This window comes from Pempheris klunzingeri, chromosome 14 (assembly GCF_042242105.1).
Source record: "Pempheris klunzingeri isolate RE-2024b chromosome 14, fPemKlu1.hap1, whole genome shotgun sequence".
Classification (NCBI taxonomy): Eukaryota; Metazoa; Chordata; class Actinopteri; order Acropomatiformes; family Pempheridae; genus Pempheris; species Pempheris klunzingeri.
Window position 1 is genome coordinate 12,984,194 of NC_092025.1, and position 21,920 is coordinate 13,006,113.

At 41.1% G+C, this 21,920-nt stretch overlaps 1 protein-coding gene across 1 annotated transcript in view; it reads right to left on the bottom strand.

The window, feature by feature from the left end:
* The window catches only part of LOC139212867 (protocadherin Fat 3), a 58,133-nt gene that overhangs the window by 1,779 nt on the left and 34,434 nt on the right, over nucleotides 1-21,920 (bottom strand). Inside the window, exons 30-51 of the mRNA XM_070843424.1 lie at nucleotides 20,872-21,068; nucleotides 17,953-18,106; nucleotides 17,611-17,844; nucleotides 17,224-17,402; nucleotides 16,147-16,360; nucleotides 15,819-16,033; nucleotides 15,591-15,728; nucleotides 15,242-15,385; nucleotides 14,931-15,128; nucleotides 14,288-14,565; nucleotides 13,635-14,197; nucleotides 13,148-13,279; nucleotides 12,823-12,980; nucleotides 12,179-12,710; nucleotides 11,740-11,893; nucleotides 10,109-10,265; nucleotides 8,620-9,036; nucleotides 7,928-8,183; nucleotides 3,532-3,621; nucleotides 2,603-2,662; nucleotides 2,301-2,339; nucleotides 323-388 (exon numbers count right to left, since the gene is read on the bottom strand). Of these exons, the coding sequence (XP_070699525.1) occupies nucleotides 323-388; nucleotides 2,301-2,339; nucleotides 2,603-2,662; nucleotides 3,532-3,621; nucleotides 7,928-8,183; nucleotides 8,620-9,036; nucleotides 10,109-10,265; nucleotides 11,740-11,893; nucleotides 12,179-12,710; nucleotides 12,823-12,980; nucleotides 13,148-13,279; nucleotides 13,635-14,197; nucleotides 14,288-14,565; nucleotides 14,931-15,128; nucleotides 15,242-15,385; nucleotides 15,591-15,728; nucleotides 15,819-16,033; nucleotides 16,147-16,360; nucleotides 17,224-17,402; nucleotides 17,611-17,844; nucleotides 17,953-18,106; nucleotides 20,872-21,068 (4,575 nt within the window). The remainder of the gene's footprint in view (nucleotides 1-322; nucleotides 389-2,300; nucleotides 2,340-2,602; nucleotides 2,663-3,531; nucleotides 3,622-7,927; nucleotides 8,184-8,619; nucleotides 9,037-10,108; nucleotides 10,266-11,739; nucleotides 11,894-12,178; nucleotides 12,711-12,822; nucleotides 12,981-13,147; nucleotides 13,280-13,634; nucleotides 14,198-14,287; nucleotides 14,566-14,930; nucleotides 15,129-15,241; nucleotides 15,386-15,590; nucleotides 15,729-15,818; nucleotides 16,034-16,146; nucleotides 16,361-17,223; nucleotides 17,403-17,610; nucleotides 17,845-17,952; nucleotides 18,107-20,871; nucleotides 21,069-21,920) is intronic.

The following is a 21,920-nucleotide window of genomic DNA, read 5'->3' on the forward strand; positions in this document are numbered from 1 at the left end:
AACAAACTACAGCATGCAGGTTGCATAATTCATGGTTAGGTTAATGAGCTGTGAGTGAAAAAAATATCATATTGATGAAGAGAGACAAGCCAGGGGGGTCATCCTATGTGTGGGATGGAGAGTACCCTTCATTAGCAATGCCTACTCCTGGTATATAATGCATGACACGTGTGGACAGAGATATCAAATAGAGAGTGCCGTGCCAACAAAGCACAAAATGTGGGAGTTCTTACTGCATGCCATGCTCCTGAAATATCTCTACCTTTGGTTGGAATATTTTGAAATGAAAGGTTAAGGAAGTAAAATAAATTAATGTTCTTACAATCCACAATGTACTCTTTGATGAACTCTACAGAAATCTCATCTTTGCTCTGCAGGTGGCGACTTGCTGTCAGCGAAATGGAAAACAAAACAAATATCTCACGGGACTGGAAGGCTTTGATGATGAAATGCGCTTCTCATAGACACAACTGAATGCAGGAAGACACGGCGAATTATGACATGGAAGAAAACACACTTGATAACGAGAGAGGGGGGAGGCTGGCAGAGAACCATTTAGCACCAAGACATGCAAACAGACACACATGAACAAAATTCATTGCAGGTAAAATAACCACGCACGCTGTAATGTCTCACTTTATCACATACAAAAGCAGCACGAATAACATTTTAAATTGAGACTGAAAATTTCACAATTTCCATGATAACTCTATATAATCTATCAGATTTTTTTTCTTTCGTTGTCATTTCCCTGCTTTCTTTTTCTTGACCTGAGCACAAACAAAATATGAGAATATAGACAAAATATACTGAATCCAACGGGTTATTTGGAGCAACCTACTGGGCAGCCTTTTCATTCATCATTTAATTCCCTCTGTCTGAAATAAAGCTTGTTATGCTTCGGTAGGCTGGCAGCAATACAGGCATAAACGCAGTCTGGGTCTGGGTAAGTAATGAAATGCTTTGTGGACACAGTAAATTACATGCAACTGAGAACAAACAGACTGGTTAACTATGAGCCAATTAATATTAGTTTTAAGACTGTAGCGCAAGCAACTGACAACAACGCGGCGACCTTATAGGATAGGTGCAACTGGATCGTGACTGCGCTGATCTTTGTCGAACCGTGCGTTCCGAAAGAGTGGAAAGTCAGCCTGTAGATGATGCCCCTTTTAGAGTGAAAAGGAGAGCGTTTGAAGCTGCCTTCTCCTCTGCCATTCTATGTGGATGTGAGGCTTGCCTCAAAGTGCCCCTAAAATCCACCGAGACCCTCTACAAGGCTGGGGTGTAAGCTTTGGTTTGCTTGGAGCAAGAACTGCTGCACCCAACTTGACCGAGCTATTCAATGCCAGCATAATTCAAATGGTCTTAATCAACTATTTATACACAGTAGGCCCCTGTGTATGTAGTATACTTGCATAAAATAATAATGTAGTGAGAGGACTGCTTTACACAAGAATATTTCATGGAATATGTTTTATATTCTTTTACATTTTATATTAATAATATGTTGCAAGTAGGTTTGTGTTTGATAGCATTTTATAGCATTTGACTCTGACATCAAATCCACTTATCCAATCCAAATCCTTTTAAAATCCCTTATAAACCTCATTTTGGTTAAGCTTTCAACTGTTTTAGTAAAACAGCTAAACAGCTAAAACTCTTAAGATTCAATTGAGATCTTAATCAGCTTTTGTTGGTTCAAGAAGGTAAAAACATAAGCCTAATTAGTGATTAACACTGTTGATAATCCATCACAACCTGTAGGAACAATCTGGAGCTGAGATGAGCAGCATGAAAATGAAATGTTGAATATTTATATGTGTCACATTGGAATAACAGGTGTAGCCACTTTGTTTTTGCATAATTTTGTCACAATCTTCTTGATCCAAATACTGGAGATCCCGATTCTGAGCAGTGGATCTGGCGAGGTCACAATACGAACGCAAACGCTCCACAATTAATGTTAATCAGCTGCAACTCATACGATGATTATAATGCAACCTGCATGTTTTACTTTTTGCTAATTTAAAAACTTCCATTATAAGCCAACAGTGGTGGGGAGACAGCAAGCGTACGTCTCTAGAACTGCGAGATCACACTTAAATACAAAGTCTGGGTAACAAAAACATGGTGTTAACAGAAATGTTAATCTGTGCTGTGTGTGTATGATTGAAGTATTCACAGAAAATAATGCAAAGAGTACAAAAGGTTGGGTTTTGCGATCACTGCTTGAAAAATGAAGCCAAAGGGATGGCAAGTTAATAAGATGTTTTTCAGTTGCCTTGCAACTCACTCACCAGGGCTGTTACGCCGCTGTTCTTTGTCCATGTTTGACACTACAAAGGGAGAGAGAAAGCAAAAGTCGGAGAAAGATTGAGAGGAACAACACCGACCAAAGGGGAAATTGAAACAAAGACGGATCCAGTGTTACAAACTGACAAAAATATTAGAAATCTAAGGAGGATGCTTTATTCTGCATAGAATAGGAACTGGACAGTAGAGGCTTAGCTGCATTCAGTTCATTGTATCTTAGTGCTACACCGCTGAACAAACACATCAGAGAACGGACACAAAAGAGACAGAGGATACTCTTTCATACCTTCACTTTCAATATTATCAACAGCATCATTGACGAGACGTATCACTGTCACAATGGAGGCTAGAAAGAATACAGACAGAGAGAAGAGGAGGAACAGAAACAATGCACAGGCATTTATGAATAGAGTAAGGTTTCAAGTGCTGGGTGTGACTGACATTTGACATGAGATGGGGAATGTGTGCGAGCATGTGTGTGCACACGTGTTTAGAACAGAGGAGACATGTTAGTCTTGTCAGCACGTTTGTATGCTTGTGTGGTGTGTGTGTGTGTGTGTGTGTGTGTGGTGAGTGTGTGTGTCCTATAAGGGAGTGTGAAAGATATGAGGACTCTTTTTTCTTTGCAGCTGCAGTAATTGGATGGGAAACAAAGCATCTACAGTGTTTTGTTTTTTTTCTCTGAAAAACCGCACACCCACACACATGCACACACACATGATCATTAGTGTGTTTGGCTCTCTTGTACTTAGCTAACAAAAAAAATCAATGGTATTAAGTTATATGGGGAAAAAGACACACAATAGAATTTCAAGAAAAGGGCCAAAACTAATTTAGCTTTCACTTTGGACCTTTGCATTGACCATTGATGCATTTGTATGTATGGAATTGGCTGCATTTAAGTACCTTTCATGAAGCATTTCAAGTGGTCTATTGTGCTTGCAATATGTTAATACAGCTAATGCACTGTGGTAAAATTGCAAAATGAGCTGTTCCTACATCCAGGGAATTTAATCTACAGCAGCAGTTCTTAGCCTTTTTTGCTTGTGACTCCTAAATACTAAGGACAGTCTACTGGGAGACTGACTTTCCCTCCTATTGAATAACTTTTAGAAGCCTTATGTGGTAAACTAACAAAAAAAAAAAAAGTATTTCACAAGACACTGCAAAGATTAAGGAGGGCAAAGTGTGTTCGTTTTAGGACATGGGTCTTACCGTTGTCATCGAAGGACTCGGAAGTGTAGGAACTGAGGGAGTGCTCCTCAGAGGTGGAGTCTGAGAGGCAAGTCACCTCCTCCAGCAGCTCTGACAAGTCTAATGTACAAACACATGCAAACACAGGTTCATACTCCTACTCATCGCATTTTCTTAATAGCAAACGAGCCATATTAACATGTCCCACTTAAAATTGAAGCCAAAACAAAAGTTGTTAAACTGATATAAATTCAAAATTTTTAAAGTTGGGTTCATGTTCTTTTAAAATCTCTACATGTACAGTATATGTACATTACAATAGTTGTTGAATGCAGTAATCATTCCTCCTGTCCATCTTGGCTAAAGAGATCCCTTCCTTGGCACACTGTACGAGGCTTGTGGATTCTGAGTCAAGAATCAAGTGGGTGGATATTTGATTTGGCACTTGAACGTATTCTTACATGAAACTGTGGATTTTCTCTGCTCTTACACTGAAGGGATGTCTTTACAGCCAGGATGAACAGGAGAAATGATTACAGTGGCCAAAAACTCATTCAGTGCACACACGGTATGAGAATGTGAGTATTGTATTAATACAGACTGGGTGAATGGAATCTAAACCAAATCCTTCAATGTGCATCTATTCTCCACTTGTCTATCCATTTCCTCAGTAGCTCACTGTGTCAACTGGAGCTGAAGTATAATACTCAGAATGAAATTTGGCCTGCCCTTCAACTGCTTTGGAGCACAGCATTTTCAACAAATCCCAGTATACCCACTACAACCCCAGGCCTGCTCATTTAATGCTGTCTGTGCCAGCTGGAGGAGTCACCGAGGGTAAGGTCCACAGAGTTATTTGTTCAGGTGTAGTTCGGCACACCACTTGTGAAATACTAACTACTTAAAACGGCAGGTGCATTGCAAAAATGCAGCCTGACACACAGCCAATCATAATAAAAACCTTAAAAAGTTGGCGTGGCCAGCCTGCTTACACTGCAGAAATCAAAGCTCTTATTTCCAGTCACAAATCTGACATTTTATCCTAGAGAACAGATGAAATTTAATTTGGAAAAAGCTGCCTGCTTTAGGGTCTCTACTACGCCTTTATTTGCATGTCTTTAGAAACAATATTTCAAATAAACAGATGCCTACAAGTCATTGTGATTCCTGACACGGCTTTCCTTCGTTGAGCTGTTATTTGGGAGGGTCAGAACTGTGACACATAAATACCTGATGTGTGATTGTCTGCATCTGTGGCAGACAATCACACATCAGGTATTTATGTGTCACAGTGACTACAGATAAAGGCATGTTGTAGTGAAGACCGTGTGTATGAGACAGTATGTTAAGCCAAAAGACAGGTACCAGATGCTCTGATCAAGCAGCAACAAAATGACAGATTTGACAAAAGTGCTCAAATTGGGAAAGCGACACAAAAGATCAGAGAAGAGTGGAAATCATTAGTGTGGACTGGAAGAAAAATTGTAATTAGAAATATAAAATTGTTTGGAAATAAGAGTTGGCAGCTTCGCTGATGTGATTAAAAGTAACTTTTGGCAAACCTGAAGAGGCTTTACTTATGCTGGTAGATGGAGCAAATGGGAAAGCAGAAAGAGGAAACAGTTTACTTTTCAGTGCCTCTTCTGCTAAATCTCAACACACTTTAACTACAGACCTTAATGTGTGAAAGAGTGTATCCTTTATTGGCACTGAATGTTCAGGATCTTTAGTCTTGATCGAAACTTTCTTCTCTAAATCATAATGTTGGTAAATACAGACTATACAAGTTCTTGTGCAGCTGCTCGTATTAAGAAAACTGGTGAATAATGAGGCTAAATAATGATTTGGCTTATTTTGTAATGTGGAACAAAACAGCCCAGCAGAAAACCTGTTTCTGTTCTTTAAACTACGGTACTGAAAACAACATGCTTTGGTATCAGTATTGTAAACTCAGGTGTCTCTAATCTAAAAATGTAAAACCACACCCACTGCTCATCTGTTGTTTCCATAAATCCGGTGCAGATGGAATTGTCAGATCTTTAAGTTCTGTGTTAGTAAAAAAGCTTTTCCTGTTACCTTGGATTGTTTTAGGAGGTTTTGTAGGTGGTGGTTTGCCTCTCATAACTGGACACAGCATGCCTTTTTCACCCTTGTCTGTCACATCTTCTAACATTCCCCTGTCCGTTTCCAAACTGCGCTTTACACTGGACATTTTACAAGCGAGCCGTCAGGGCTTGGCCCATCTTGTAACCAAAACCATGCTCCGTCCATCAGGGCCAGAGTGTCTGGACATCAACTTTAGCTTTCTGAGCCCAAGCTAGGTGGTCGTGGTCCAACGCGTACGGAACAAGTGAAACACTCCTGCGGGAATGTGAGCAGTAAGGCAGTACCATCAATCAAACTAAATAAGGAAGGCAGAGCAGCAGCCACTGGTCTAATTCAGTGTGCAGGCAACGGGACACTTCTCAAAACACTGGAGTTTTGTTTAGTTTGTTTTAAAAAAAAAAAAAAAAAAAATGAGTTCACATATTTTTTTATTATTATTCTGTCTTTCCTTTCCATTTATTTTCTACCCTCACACACATTCATTCATTATTGTGCCAGTGACAACCAGGCTATGTGCCAACGTAGGCAGCCATGCCTGAGGTTGTGGATCCAGCCTCTGCTCTAATCCTACAACCAACACCCAGCCAAACCATATGGCCCCAAACTTTTTAAATCCCCTGCACTTTTCCTGTTGTAAGAGCAATCAGAAAAAGAACAAAAAAAAAGAAAAATCACAAAAATTCACTTTGCAATTCTGACAACATCTGACGTTCTTGAAAAGGTAAGCGTTACACTTCAGTTGATAATATTTAATCAATTTGAATGAACGTTTAATATTAATTAATTATTGATCTGGCTCCCTTCACTTTTTCCATTATTTCTCTAATTTTTCCATTCAAACCAGTTTAGAATATTTGAATTGGAAATACCTATTACCACTGATCTAATCCTGACCCACAAACCAAAACAGCTTCACAAATTGCTTTCTGTAATTTGTCGTGTAATCAGTAAAGCAGTTAGACCTTTTGAGCCAGAAAGCCTCCACTAAGAGGGTCTGCACCGTTTGCATTATTAGAAGAATTAGTAGAAGGTGTTGTGCTGTTAGGCCTTGGTTGTCAAAGTCATTCAATTATGAACCTTTAATTAAAACTACATTTCTTTCCAAAACATCACGAACACCAATATACTCATTTTGAGACATCCTATTTGAGAGCATAAGTGCCAAAACCTGAGCAATGTGGGACCTGATTTCTTCAGTATTTCATTATTTATAACATTTTATTTATTCATGAGCGGCGGTTAATGACAGAAAAATGGCCAATATGTTCCCTCACGTATCGAATTGTGCTCATCTATTACATCATTCATTATATATTCATCACTACATGTTCATCATTAGTATACTTGTTTTTGGTACTGTAATATAGACAAACAGCATATTAGTTTGCTGTAGGTTTAATCACACATTAATTGACGGACTGTGATGTAACTGTGACCCCTAGGGGCATTTGCTTTTCTTTTTTTTTTTTGCACACACTCAACAGGGGAGCAAAAGAATAAAATAACCTATTTCCCATTCCCACAGGAAGAAATCAATAATTAACAGGCAGGAAGTTTCCACTGCAGGCTGTGGTATTCAAACAACAGGCTGGACAGAGAATCAAAATATATGCCGTTTACCTTCACACTGAGGGACAACGTGCTTCTTTAATTGACCAGCTGTGGCCTGTGCTATTGTTGTTGACGGCTAAATATCAGACCGAAAGCTGGATTATCGGACTTCTCACCACCTTCCCTCAGTTTGTTGTCCTCTCAGTAAACAAAGAAGCGTGTGAAACAAACTCGGGTGAAAAAATGCTGGAAAACTTGGCAGAAAAGTTGACTTTCGTTGAGTGAGACTACTTTCATTTCAGACTTAACTTTTTTGAGCAAAAGTAGGACAAGAACATAGGACATCAGTTCTGGCTGATTACCCTGACCATTCAAACAGAAGTGCACAGGAGATGTAAGAGAGTTATCCTGATACAAGAAGACACGATTTCAACCAATTTCAGCCGTGTACCATAAAAGTTAAAGTATAGTTAAGTTATTATCATGTATTGCTCGCAGGAAGTAATCAGTAAAACTAAAATAAAATGAAAATAAAAAAAAAACTACTTTTGCTTACTCTGGGCAATTTTCTTTGATTTGTGTGATCAAAAGGCATAGATCACTTTGAAATAAGCTCCCTCAGTGGAGATGATGCTTATGTGTGTAACACAATGAGTTCATGGCCTGTGTACTGTGCCTTTTTGATCGAAGGGTAAAAACTTTTTGTGTGTGTGTGTGTGTGTGTGTGTGTTTGTGTGCGTGCACATGGTGGCAGTCTTACCCTGTGGACTGTTATCTCTCTGTGTTCTCTCCAACTCAAAAGCTCTCTGCCCCCATTCCTCCTCCCTCTCATCTCTCACCCGTTCCAGCCCTTCCTCCGTGGTTTCCTCGCCCTCCCAGGAAACTTTGTGGGCTGGGCTGTGCTCTGAGCGGCAGGACGATGCCGAGGGGAGGTTGGGTGCCACGCTGCACACTGCGATGCCCCTCCTGTTGGCTACACCTCGGACATTGGACATGTCTGAGAGGAAGCTGCTGAACTGTAGGGACGGAAGAGCAGTGCAAAAAAATGCTAAATCACTTCAAGGGATACGTTTAGTGATATTCAACATTTTTTTTTGTATTGTCAAGAAAATCGAATGAAAAGACCAAAATACCAACTATGAAAACACATCAATGAGCAACACCATTGCACTAAAAGATCCTTTTTAAAGCATCTTTTAAACTGCCCTTATGACAAACGTTGTTACGTGTAGAGGAACGTATACCTCTAGTATACTAATTTCTTTTAAAAGTAAAAGGAATACAACTGGGACTTTGATTTCAGTGCTTAGTATGAAAATATTTATGCATTTTTTAAATTTTTCAGCTCTATCAAATAATTTTTCTGTGATTATACCTAAAACTGCCTGACAAAGTCGGTCATGTTATGATGCAGGAGATCATTAATAAATGCACACGCACACTCTTGCGTACCTGACTGCCCTCGCTGGAAGCGGTCTTGTCACCATCTCCACTCCTCATGCCCTGGCTGCTGAGTCCTCCTGGCAGAGGGGAGTGGGCAGTCGGACGCACCATGACCTGGGGAGGGCCCCCTGTGCTGCCTCCCACCTCACCGTAGGTGCTCGTGGTCCCTGGTGAACCCGACACACGCACGGCTTTAAACTCAATCCCCTCTGCCCCCATGCCAGTCTTGTGCAGCATGTAGCTGGTTTCTGTGGAAATGGCTGACACGCCCATCACAGTCTGACTCCTTGGGTCCGGGTCTGAGTCCTTCCTAAATTTGATTTTCTTCCTGAAGGCGATGAAGAGCACGAGCAGGAGAATGATGACAAACGCAAGGACCCCAATGCCAATGATCTCTCCTGGTCCGACATAAGACAGGGGCTCCGCCTGGGTCACACGAGGAGAAAGATCATAAAAAAAAAACAATATGTGGATGAAACTGTGTCTCCAAATGTATCACTGTCCGGTAGATTCACTTCACTTCACTTCGCTTCTGTTCATTCACTTTTGTTCAGATAAGGAACAAATTTCCGATTTGCTGAGAAAACTGAGAAAAATGTTGGTTATCACGGTTTCAAGGTACAGACAGGGCTTTCTCCCCTCAGTCTGCGACGTTAACACAGATTTCTTTAAAACCCTCCATGCAGCCATATGAAAACTGTAGTTAATATGCATCAATGTAAATGAACACATCACGTGCTGGAAAGACCTCCGGCATTATGAAAGCATCTCTTGATTAATGAACTTACTGACATTTTGTTAGTGTGAAATTTTGATTTTGTATGGATACATTTCCAATTCTAATCCACTCAGTACTGCAAAGGATTACAACAATCACATTTCTGGTCTTGCAGTATGGAGAAAATGATTAATCCCTCAGATTCTTGTTTTAACAGAATGCGTGATGAGTAAGCTCTTGTAAACAATGGGAACTTTTATTTAGCTGTATTTCCAGAACTAAGGACGTCTTCAAATGTCCTTAAAAACAAACAAAATGAAGCTAATGTATTTATTGGTTGTGAAAGCGGTTTAATAGCTTTTTGTCAACAATGGTTACTTATCTACTAATTACAATCTTCTAGGGAATAATGAAAGCATCGTTCTTCTCACAATGTGTAGCATTAATTGGGCTTGCAGCCTGAATATAGGGTATATAGTGCACGACAAAAGTCAAGAGCGTGACAACTTCAAATGGAAACTATGATTTACCCATTACCACACTTTCATTCATCTACTGCAGAAACAAACACACCAAGCTGGTGAATAAACCTCCCCGGGAGGCCGCTGCACACTCAAAATTCTCAACAGCTTCACTGAATATGCCAAGTCCCATTAGGAGCAAGCTGAATGCGCAAAAAGCAATCCGAAAAGCAAGTACTTTTTGGGTTGTACTTCAGTGTATTGAAGATAGAAGATTTGCTCCTACATAAATTTGACTGAAGCATTGTTCATACTATACCTGAGTGTCATCCCCCGGATCACCAGGTGTCTGATCGTTACAAAACTGGCCCTCGTACCCCTCCGAGCAGTTACAGTAGAACGAACCGAATGTATTGACACAGTCTCCTCCATTTCTGCACTCGTCCTGGTCGCACTCATTTACATCCTTATCACATCTGCAGACGCATAGACAAATAAATTGCTATGCATGGGAGTGGTGAAGATGATTTGTATCAAAGTCAAAGAGAAGAGTAAGAGATGAAAGTGTGACAGTGAGTTAAAAAGACAGAAAGAAAATAAATACTTTGGAGATCATCTTTTCAGAGGGCCTTTCTTGTGCTAAATCAACGGATTATCTCCACAGATTCCCTATTATCCTCATTTACATGGCTCTGATTTAAAGAAATATGCCTGAGTGCAAGCACACACACTCTTGGATAAAGACGTAAATTCCAGCAGATTGCCACAAACGCGGTTTTACTTGACACGCATACGTGCTCATCTTAGGTTGTCATTTCAAACATGGCACCCTGCTGTGAGAGAGATAGAAAATACATGTATTTCTCTTTTCAATTATTTTTACTTGATGGGATTTTCAAAACACTGTGCAAGAGCTGGTCTGATGTAAGAAGAAAAAGCCCTTCTGAGCTTCCTTGTATAACTATCCAAAGTTTTGCTTTGGATAAAAGTGTAGGGAGTCATTAAGCATATGCAGTTTACTTAACAAGGCCTGGATAAATTGGCCATCTTCTCATGAATAATTTAGAAAATGAATACTGTATACCCTAATTAACAAACTTCGTGAAATCTGCAAGTTGTGTCATATTTACATTGTATTTCTGAGTCTATGATTCAACAGTGTTTCGTAAATTATAGGTAATTTTCCAATTGAATACACCATTGTATTGTTAAATGCAAATAAGCCAGTGTGATATTATTATTTAGCAGTCCGCAGAAACACAATTTTATAGCCAATTATGCTCAACAGCTGTTTGCTTATGGCAGAATATAGTATTTGCTTTGGATTACAATGTGTGTTCATCATTAACTGATTATAATTCAAACAATCTGAAGAAAAGCCATCAAATTTATCATGTTTCGAATTATTCAGCTAAATCTAATTTAATACAGTTTCATCAAAAGCATTTTTACATCTTTGTGAAAAACATAAAAAAAAAAAAGAAAAAAAAAAAGCAGAACCATTTTCTCCTTTGAGGTAAAACTGCTCTCTAGTGGTGGCTCCATTGAACAACCACATGAGCAGAGAGGTTATTTCAAAGGCAATTACTGAGCCGTAATTAAGAAAGAAGCTGGAGAATGATTACAGGCTTTTCAACCCAAATTATACTGAATTAAAGTAGATGCACTAATTTATCTCACACAATAACAAGTAAAACAACACAGTGGGTGCTGGGTTGCTAATGAGTGCGTGTGTATGTGTTTTTGCCGAATCCTTCACATGTTCTTTCATGTTTGAATGTGTATGAGAGGGGAGATGCAGATAAGCTGATTAGGTTTCTAAGTCATCGCTAACCCTAACTGTCATTGAGTACGTACTGTGTAAGCAGGACACACCATTCATTAACACTGTTTTTACAATCCGTAATTAAAGTTTAAAAGTGTGTATGTGCGCAGGATGTTTTATCTTACATAAGTCCCCCGAGTCCTCTAGGACAGCCACAGAGGAATGCACTGCCTACAGGCGCACAGTCCCCTCCGTTCTGGCATGGATTTGGCATGCAGGATGTCAATTCAATTTCACAGCGCCCCCCGGTGAAGCCAGCGCTGCAACTGCACATGAAGCCTGTTGGAGAGAGGTCCAAAATGTATAAAATATCAATATTCACAAATAATAGTGACATCAAATCCAGTTGACATCATGTGATTTCATTTGTGAGTAACTGACTGAAGATTTGTGCACACACAAGCACTCACATTAGAATCAGGCTAAAACTAAAATGCTGAAATTGACACTCTAGCTGTAATAACTGACTGTATAGGTTTTATTTGTCAACAGTTATCTAAGTCATTTATTTACACACAAAGATGGCTAACACCCAGACATATTCACACTGTCACCCACACAGACCTCCAGAGGGCAGACTGCTGCAGATGGCTCCATTGAGGCAGGGTTGACTGACGCATGGATCTGGATAAAGCACGCAGCCCAACTTGACCTCGCTAAGCCCGGCTATCTCAGCATAAGGGCTCCTCTTATTCTGGAGTGGCAGCTCGTTACCGTTCAGCATCAGTGAGCCCAGGCAGCCCTGGAAGCCATCCTGGGCCCTCGGCGGGCCCCTCGCTCCTCGGTCCCCGAGTCTTGGCCCCCCCTGGCTTCTGCCCGGCCCCGGGCTTGGTCTCTCACCTTGCCCGGTCGGTGGCCTCACTTGTGCTCCAAAGAAAAAGGATGAATCAGGTGCTAGAGGCCAAAGGCGCACAGGGGCTCGGGCTGCTCGGCGGCGCTCCACATAGCTGTCATCCAGTGACAGGAGGGTGTAGTTCCTCGTCAGCTCCAAGGCAACGGCATGCCAGAGGCCATCATTTATTGGTCTGCCAGAGATACCCATAATGCCAAGAGTGTTGTCACAGTCCAACTGGAACCAGAGTCGACCCCCTTCAATCTGCAGAGGAAAAAGGAAAATACTACTACCACTACAATACATAACACCCTTTTCTGAGCAGATCTGGGAATGGAAAACAACACAGTAAGGTGTAGCATTAGGATGTAAATACCTTGAGCATGGTACAGGGGTTAACACGTGTAAACATAATGACTCCTCTTCTCTGAAGTGTTCTGATCCTGAGGCCGAGCCTCATCTCTCCACTCTGGCCATTCTCTGTCACTCTGTACTTGATGTAACTGTTTCCAGAGAAACTCAGAGACGTTTGGCCTACACAGTACCAAACCACAGAGATACGGGTTAATTAGAGGCGAAGGCTTGAACTTGGAAAAAGACTAAAAATATATAATCAAGTCCTTGCAACGTGGTGTGTTCTCCCACAATTGGACGCACAGAAGTGGTCCAAACCTCAAGCATAAGGAAGGATGAAATCATACCTGCACACTCGTCTAGTCGCTCAGGCTGACACTGGCAGACAGATGGCGCTGTAGGACCAGAACGGACGCACTGCATGTCTGCTGGACAGGACTGACCTTCACAAAGCTCCACGGGGGTGGGGCATGTCCCTCCTGTTTGCAAAGTGGCAGTTACAGAAATATCAGAAAATAATACCTTCAGGATGTCAGAATATCACCTATCATCATATGAAAAAGTCTTTACATTAATTTTGTTCTCTCTTTGTATGCACATTTATATGCATGTATTATATCTCCAAACACAAGAATATAGAACATTAAACTGAAAAAAACAAAACAAAAACAAAAAAAAATATCTATACATGTAGCAAAACTTCTTCACTCAGATTTTTCTATATTAAAACCAATGCTGATAATGTACTTTGACAAGCAGATGTGACAGATATCGAGGACAACAACAGTGTGAGCTAAGCCCAGTGTCAAGTGTAGGCATGAGTCCGGTGCTCACCGGGGCAGGTGCAGGTCTCTGTACGGCTGAAACTTGGTGACACAAAGCTGACCCTCTCTGTGCTGTAGGTGACAAGCGAGCCGCCCTCCATCACCAGTGTCTGTTCGCACACGCTGTCCCCGCAGTCGAGGTCTCCAGAACAAGCGCTGCTCACCACCGCTGCACTGGCGAGGACACCTCGAACCTGGCCCCGCGCTGCTGCTTCCTCCAGCTTTGCAGACAACTCTTGCGGTGAGTAGAACCCACCCATTCGTCCACTGGCTGGTGTCTCTGGGCTCTCCATGGCCAGCAGCAAATCTACGTCAGATGCCCCCATCACCGGCTGTACACTGAGGATGTGGAGGGGATCCTGTTGTCCTGGTGACCATTTCCAGCCGGCTAGTCCCCGCAATATTAGTTTGATCTGGCTCAGGTAGCGACCAAGCAAGTCCTCTGGGGACAGGGAGCTGAAACGTAAAGTCAGGGCGCTACGCAGCAGCACGTCAGTCACCTGTTCGACCTGGATTGACACGTCGGCTATCACAGCAAAACGTCCGTCACTCACTGTGGCATTCATCTGGTATCTGAGAAAAGACAAAGAATATGTGTTGTATTTTAATCTGTACCAACCACTTTAAAGCCTGTGTTGCGTGTTTGTGTGGTGTAGCATTTACCTGCCAGGTTCCAAGCCCGGCAGAGCCACGATGCTGCCATCCTGTCTGTTTGTCTTAAACATGCTCTTGGGGTGAGGCTTCTGGGTAAATGACAGCACGTCATTGGGGTCGCGGTCAGTGGCATAGATCCGACCGATCGGGCCGCCCTGGAAGGTATCTGTTACCATGACGATGAAAATCTCCAGGGGGGAGACGGCAGGTTTATACTGGCTGTTCCCGATGACCCTCAGAAATATCCAGGAGGAAGAGGTAAGGCTTGGCTTACCAGAGTCACTTGCCTGAGACACCAAAACAAAGTTAGATAGAGATGTTCAAAAACTCAGATCACAGGAACAGAGGTGAAGTTCTATTTAAATATTATGGCCTGATTTAAGGTTGAAAACTAATTTACTGCTGGTTGCATTTGGGTGCAATTTCTTACAGTATAAAGATGGCTATAAAAACATCATATAATAAGACTGTGTTTACACTCAGACACTCACTTTCCTGGCATCTGTCTAACCGAACAAATAAAAACAAAGAATGTGGAGAGCCATGTAGCTGGAACTGAAAAAAAGTGAATTGACTCGAAGCCTTCAATATCAAAGCACAGATACGCCTTCTTATATAATATACTGTATGTACACATAGACCCATCACAAACCTGGATATCAAGAATGAACTCTCTGGGGGCTTCAGGGCCAAACGCACGGTTGGCCCTCAGAGTTCCTGTCTGGTCCAGGGAGAAGAAATTTCCCTCATTTCCTGACATGATACGAAACTCAAAGGGAGGGCCATTTCTGGGGGAATCATTATCGCTGACTGACAGCCTCAGCAGCGTGGTGCCAGCAGCTTGGTTTAGCTGCAAGTTTGGAGAGAGAGAGAGTGAGAGAGAGAGAGAGAGAGGAGTTGAGATGAGCACAACAACGCACACATGGAAGCGAACATAAGCAACACACGGCTTCAGGCTGTTACCTGTATGACGGCCGTGGAGTTGGGAGGGGTGAAGACAGGAGGGTTGTCATTAACATCGGATATGTCGATGTTAAGGGCGACAGTGGAGGACATGGCAGGAGAGCCGCTGTCGAACGCCTGCACTGACAAAGAGTACCTGGACACCTAGACAGAGCAGAAGGGGATGAGAGCGCCGTAGCATCTGTATGTATGAAGCAATATGGCAAGCACTCTTATACTTGCATAATATGAGACTTCATTGGGCGCTGACCTTGAGCGGATCTGGTATTTTCTGTCTTGGCTGTGCTCATGAACCAGAAAATTACTATTGATTGTTTATGAGATATTGTACTTAAGGATGCATCCTTACCAGTTCTCTGTCAAGCCGCTTATTGACTTTAAGTAGTCCTGTTACAGGGTCAATCCAGAAGTGGTTGCTACGGTCACCTTTCAGGATAGAGTAGGTGATTCGCCCATTTACCTGGCTGTCCAAGTCTTCTGCCAATACCTTGAAGAAACACATATGAAGTGAGACATGTTAAAGAGGCAGAAGAGTATAGATAGGCTATAGAACAATAGTACGGAGACCAAATGTTACCCTTGTGATTGTCTGCCCAACAGCTGCGTCCTCGCTGACCAGAACATTGTAGATGTTCTGACTGAAGGCTGGAGCGTTGTCGTTGACATCCATGAGCTCAATGATTACCATGGTAGCAGTGCTGAGAGGAGGGTTCCCGCTGTCCCAGGCCTCAACGGTGAGGTAGTAGTCCTTACATACCTCAAAGTCCAGATCATCGGACACAGAAATGGAGCCTAAAGCATACAGACAGTACGGTGCATATACAGGACCAACTTCTTTTTTCTTTTCTGCTCAGTTTTGGATTTAGGGATTAAAGTAACAAGCACACACAAGGACCTCTGCTCACCCAAGTTTCTGTCAACGGTGAACTTTCTTAACTCGTTGCCTGAGCGGATATGGTAGGTGATCTCAGCATTAGGTCCAATGTCAGCGCTCGTCGCCATAACGCGCAGCACCTCGGTTCCCACAGCGACATCCTCAGGGACAGTAACAGCGTAGTCTCTCCTCTGGAAGACTGGAGCGTTGTCATTCACATCCAGCACCAAAATGGTCAAATCAACCTGAAGGAGACACAAGACACAGTTAACAGGACACAGACACATTGTCTAATTCATGTCAGTCGGGGCAGGGTTTATTCTAATTCCAGCAGTTCTTTCAGACTAATCTAGACCTCTAGACATAAACGACAATCATCTCATTTCCACCTGGGTTTTATTTTCAGTCTGTGCTCGTGGCTTATTCCGGCAGCCTCAAAATGACCTGAGAAAGACAGACGCAGTGGATGTGAGGGAGCCAGCACTGCCTCATCCTTGCCTTATGGTCTTATCCTCCCCTTTTCCCAATGCCGCTGTCTCTGTAACTGTCACCTTCCCCATCTTCCGCGTCCCACCAGCTGCACAATATGATGAAGATTTATCTTGATTAAATCTACCAGGTACTTTATCTGATCCCCTCAGTAAACAACATGTTTTTATTCATTGGCTTCTCTTATCTATGAGCATGGACAGAAATACAGATTGCACATCACCAGATGGATGACTCCATGGCTGACTAATCTTCAACATGCAGTGCATAAATTGCAGTTATATTATTATAGGAAAATGGTTTAATTACAAAATCACATCTTTTTGTGTTTTCAGAAATAACAGATGTTAATTACTCGGAAGCGGTGTTAATTACTCTGTCTGATTTAATTACTCAGAAAACCATGATTATATCACCTAAAGCATAAAAGTTTCAATACTGTTCACACGTAGATTCTCTTTATTTATTTATTTATTTATTATCCAGCCAGCATTTTTAGAACGAGTGCCACTCTTTTGAGATCATGAATAACACTCTACACAGTTAGGTTAAGTGGACATACTGAGCAGCATGGCAAAATCCAAACGGAGATTGAATGTGTGTCACCAGGCCCACCAACCTGTGAGGAGAGTGCCCCCTGTTGCCCAGCTTGGTCAGTGGCCTGGACATGCACACGATAGGAGTCTTGGCTCTCTCTGTCCAGAGATTTCTCCAGAATAACCATCCCAGACACCGGGTCGACGGAAAATAATCCATTGACTGAATCCACCAAAGAATATACTACTGTGCGATTAAGACCTGGAGAGAACAAAAGACAAATTCACGCACACGCAAGACTTCATATCATGTTTTTTGTCACTTAAAGGGTGCTTATGCAGTCAGTGATGCTTCTTTCCTTGATCTGGTCTTTTCTTAATGCATGAGAGAAACTTTCCGTACTTGTTGAGATCTTTGCTTCACGTGCTGTACATCCAACATATATCAGCATAACATCATAGCAGCTCACCTTCATCAGGGTCGGTGGCCTGCAGTCGAGTAAGCAACGCCTTGGGGGCAGCATTCTCAAAGACACTAGCCAGGTAATGAGTAGAGGAGAAAGAGGGGGCATTGTCATTCACATCCACCACTTTGAGAGAAATGTCAGAGCGGCAGAACAGCCCTCCTCCATCAGTTGCCTGGGCAATGAGTTTGTAGGTGGGTGTCATTTCTCGGTCCATGACAGTGGCAGTGCGCAGCTCACCTTAGGACAAAAATAAAAAGGTGTAGAAAGCAGTAGAAAAGATGTTTATTCTGTGATGTATCTATTGTTTTGATCATGCAAAAACCTTAGGAAAAATATCAGCTGTACCAGTGTTTGCATCCATGTAGAAATCTTCGACTCCAATGCCGAACAGTGAATACTGGATCTCAGCGCTGGAGCCTGAGTCAGCATCTGTTGCGCCCACCGTCAGGATGCCCTTGTTAGTGGGAATGTCCTCAGGAAAAGAGGCGCTATAGACCGCCTGACACACAAGCACAAAGGGAAACCACATTGTCAGAAAAAAAAAAAAACCCTCATCTGTCCACATCAAAAAGACACATAAAACTGTTGGGTGCTGCATCCATTATCCCTGCTGATAGAACGAGCACAGCGGAGTTAAGTGCCCTTTTCTGGCCTTGCCTCCACTCCCATCAGTGACTGCCCCTACGAATGAACTTTGTGACCTCAGTATTTAATCGAAGCACAACGGGAATCTTTTTTTTTCCGTTTTTCCAAGCACAATACAGCATATGTCACCCTGATGCTTTTGCTCTGTAATACAGCGTTCACCTGCAAATGCTGTAATTAGGGCTTGAGCACCGAATGGGACACTTTGCCAGGGACCCGTTGTAATTTATATTTGATTTAATTTATATTTGAGTTTTAGTGTGTTGTAGGCCATTTGGAGGAACTGGTCCAAGGAGTTTAATCTGATATACCTCAAACGGGGTTACTGTTTATGAGAAATCTCTATGATGAAAACTGCCTCAGGGTTTTGTAGAACATCAAAGACTGTTTCACCAAAAAACAAATGATAAAATCTCAGAGAAGTCTGTACTGCACAGTATGAACTTCATTTAAGTATATTGCCTTTTCCTATAAGCACTGTATACATTTCACAAAGCAATATCAAAACAACACCTGTTATTTCCATCTAATTATTTGCATTACAGTGACATAGAAACAGAAACCTGTTCCTTTATAAATCTACACAGATTTTAATGCCAGTTTCTTTTATAAATACATGATGATTTCTGACACTCCTTTTTAACTGTTGCTGACACGCATCTTTTGTCTTACTGCCCTATCATGCTTGCTGTTATCAGTGTGGTTGGACCATTACTCAGTGTTGTGTTCGCCGTGTACAAAGTGACTGCAATAACGCTGCTTGCGGCCTTAATTATATTTGGAGCTGTAGTCGATTAAGTGATTAGTCAACGGGCAGAAAATTAATCATGCAACTATTATGATGATTGATAGCCAAAGTAATTTCTCAATTAGAAATGCCAAACTGTCTCCGGTTTCAATGTCTCAAATGGGAGGATTTACATTATTTAAAACTGAATGTGTTAATTTTTTGACTGCTTGTTGGACAAAAGAAGAATCATTTTAGTTACAAAATTTAGATTTTTCCACTATTTACTTACATTTTATAGACCAGAATAGAATAGAATAAATGCCAGATTAATTGATGATGACAATAAAGGGTATTACTACCAGTACTACAGTACTAGTACTACAGTTGCTACTACTACTAGTACTGTACTTCTAATACTCTTATTACCACTATAACTATCACTAATATTTCCTGTTCTGATCCTATCATGACTAATACTACAGCTAATGGCAGAAGTGGCAGTCGTACATGTAATTTTACTGCCATTACCATTATGAATAGAAATGCTGTTGCTTCTCTTGTTACAACTAGTAACAACAAGCAAAAGGGTACTACTACTGCTACTACTAATACTACTACTAATACTACTACTACTACACAGTAATAGTACAGTTACTGGCTTTTAATGTCTCTTTATACATCTGGTGTTGCTACCATGTAATGCCAAAGTAACCACTTTGTAGTTACACAGACCTGACTTGTCTAAGAACAGACAGAATATCAGAGGAGAACAGGGAGGTAGGGAGGGCTGATTTCAAAGAGTAAGAGTTTAAAGTGAGAGTAAAAGTTTCTCAACTAATTATGTGAAATTGCAGAATTGCAGAACATTACTAAATGAAAAGGGATATTCCCAGAAAATTGAACAGCCCAATTATCCCTCCTTTTCATAGCAATTTTCCTCTCATAGATCTGCTTTTGGCACAGTATTAAAACTAATTTAGTGGAGTCTTAAAGTAGCACAAAAACTAAAGGTGATCATTTTAATCATTGATTCATGTCTTTTGTTTGTGTGATTCTGTCATTTGTGTGATATTATTAAGAACACTGTTTATCAGCTTTTGACTGTGGGTATTTCTAAGATTAGCATATTATAGTCTAAATAAAATGTATGTAAAACTTACAGTACATTCCCTAAACTTAAGCATAGTACACTTTGGTTTAATTTATTCGCACTGAGGTTTTACTTTGGTACACTTTCAAATAGCAAATAGCAGTTTTACTGCAGCCCCACACTTTGGCTTATTTACAAAGTCATACATACAGTAAATTTTTACCATTATTCAACAAAATAATTTTCTGAGTTAAACTTCCCTTAAAATTGCCCGTGACAAGTTCATCAATGTGGGTCCGCAACTAACTCATTAACACTTTGTGAGACTGCATACTGTCAGTGACAATGTAAATGTAGAATTGAATAATGAACCCTCTCTCTAATTAATAATTCATGCGTTCACTGATACAGCTTTGTGTTTGGTATTTAAAAAATAAAGGGGTGTAAATGACATGCATATTACCCTCATCTCTTGCATGATGTTTTTCATGATAAAACACAGAAATAATTTGATTCACTCTAAACACATTTGTCCCCAAAACTCCCGGGTAAATGATTTACTTTTCAACCATGTTTAACAAAGAAGCAGTTAATCTGCAGTCACAATAACTTTTCATTACTGTCCACTGACTGCATTATCATATGATGTATTCAAGGGGAATGTGTTTTTTTGCGAGACAAAACACTAATTAGAAAGTGGTTGGCTTGGAGACACACTGCAAACATTGCACGTTCTACTCTATGTTTGTTTGCTTTGCATATTTCATTTCACCCATTTCCATCTGTCTGTATCCCTGACCTGGTTGCAGATGGGACTGTTGTCATTGGCATCCATGATGGTAACTTCCACTGCAGTACGGGCAACATAAAGGCCGTCACTGGCCGTGATGTTGAGCAGATACCAGTCCTGCTGCTCACGATCCAGCAGACCACTCACATAAACTTTCCACTCTCCCTGCACGAGGGCCAGGCCAAACACGCCCCGCGGATTCCCCCCTGGAGAATATACAGGTAAAGGTTTAAACGCTGACACTGCACAGCAAAGAAAGAGGTGAAGATGCATTGTCACAGACTCGTTCATTCACAAGATGAATAAGTATAAGCTCCCCGCCCATCCACACCCACACACCCACACACACATGAATGATCCAGGTCCCCTTTGGCACGATCAATAAACATCTATCATTAGAGTGTAAACCATTCTGGCGTTGTTGCAGCAATGGCCTTTCAAAATTTAAAAATCTGACCTTTTATTATAACGCCTCCATTAGGCCAATCAGTATTTTTAAATGTCAGAACACAAGGCCAAAATATATCATCCTTAGTGTTTATGAGACAGTGTTATGTGATTGGAAAACATCGAGCTCAGTGTCAAGGTGAGAGTTTTGCTGGAGAGGCCTCACAATGTTTTTTTTTTTTTTATAACTGCCATAAAAAAGGAGTGAGCGCTCCCCAAGAGTGCATTGGGGAGTGTGAAAAGACTACCTATTAATTTGGAATTCCAATTAATGAACTAATTTCAGGCAGTTAATTTGAAGCAGAAGTTCCCATATTGCTTGATCATAAACTATATAATATAAATTTTAGTTTGTTTCTGGCCGTTTTTCTTTCATCTATGTTGTGTCCTTTTTGAGAAATTTTAATAATTTTCCTCATGTGCTGTTGTATAATACATATGGCGTAGTATTAAAATTAAAAGGAAATATATAAAAATAAAAGTTAGTCGTTTTGACATTTGAGTCCAAATTTGACCTTTAATAATAGCAGCTCCATTAGGCCAAAGAAATGTTTTATGCATACACAACCCGATTTCACAGTACGAAGGGACAATTACTGCTGCACAAAATA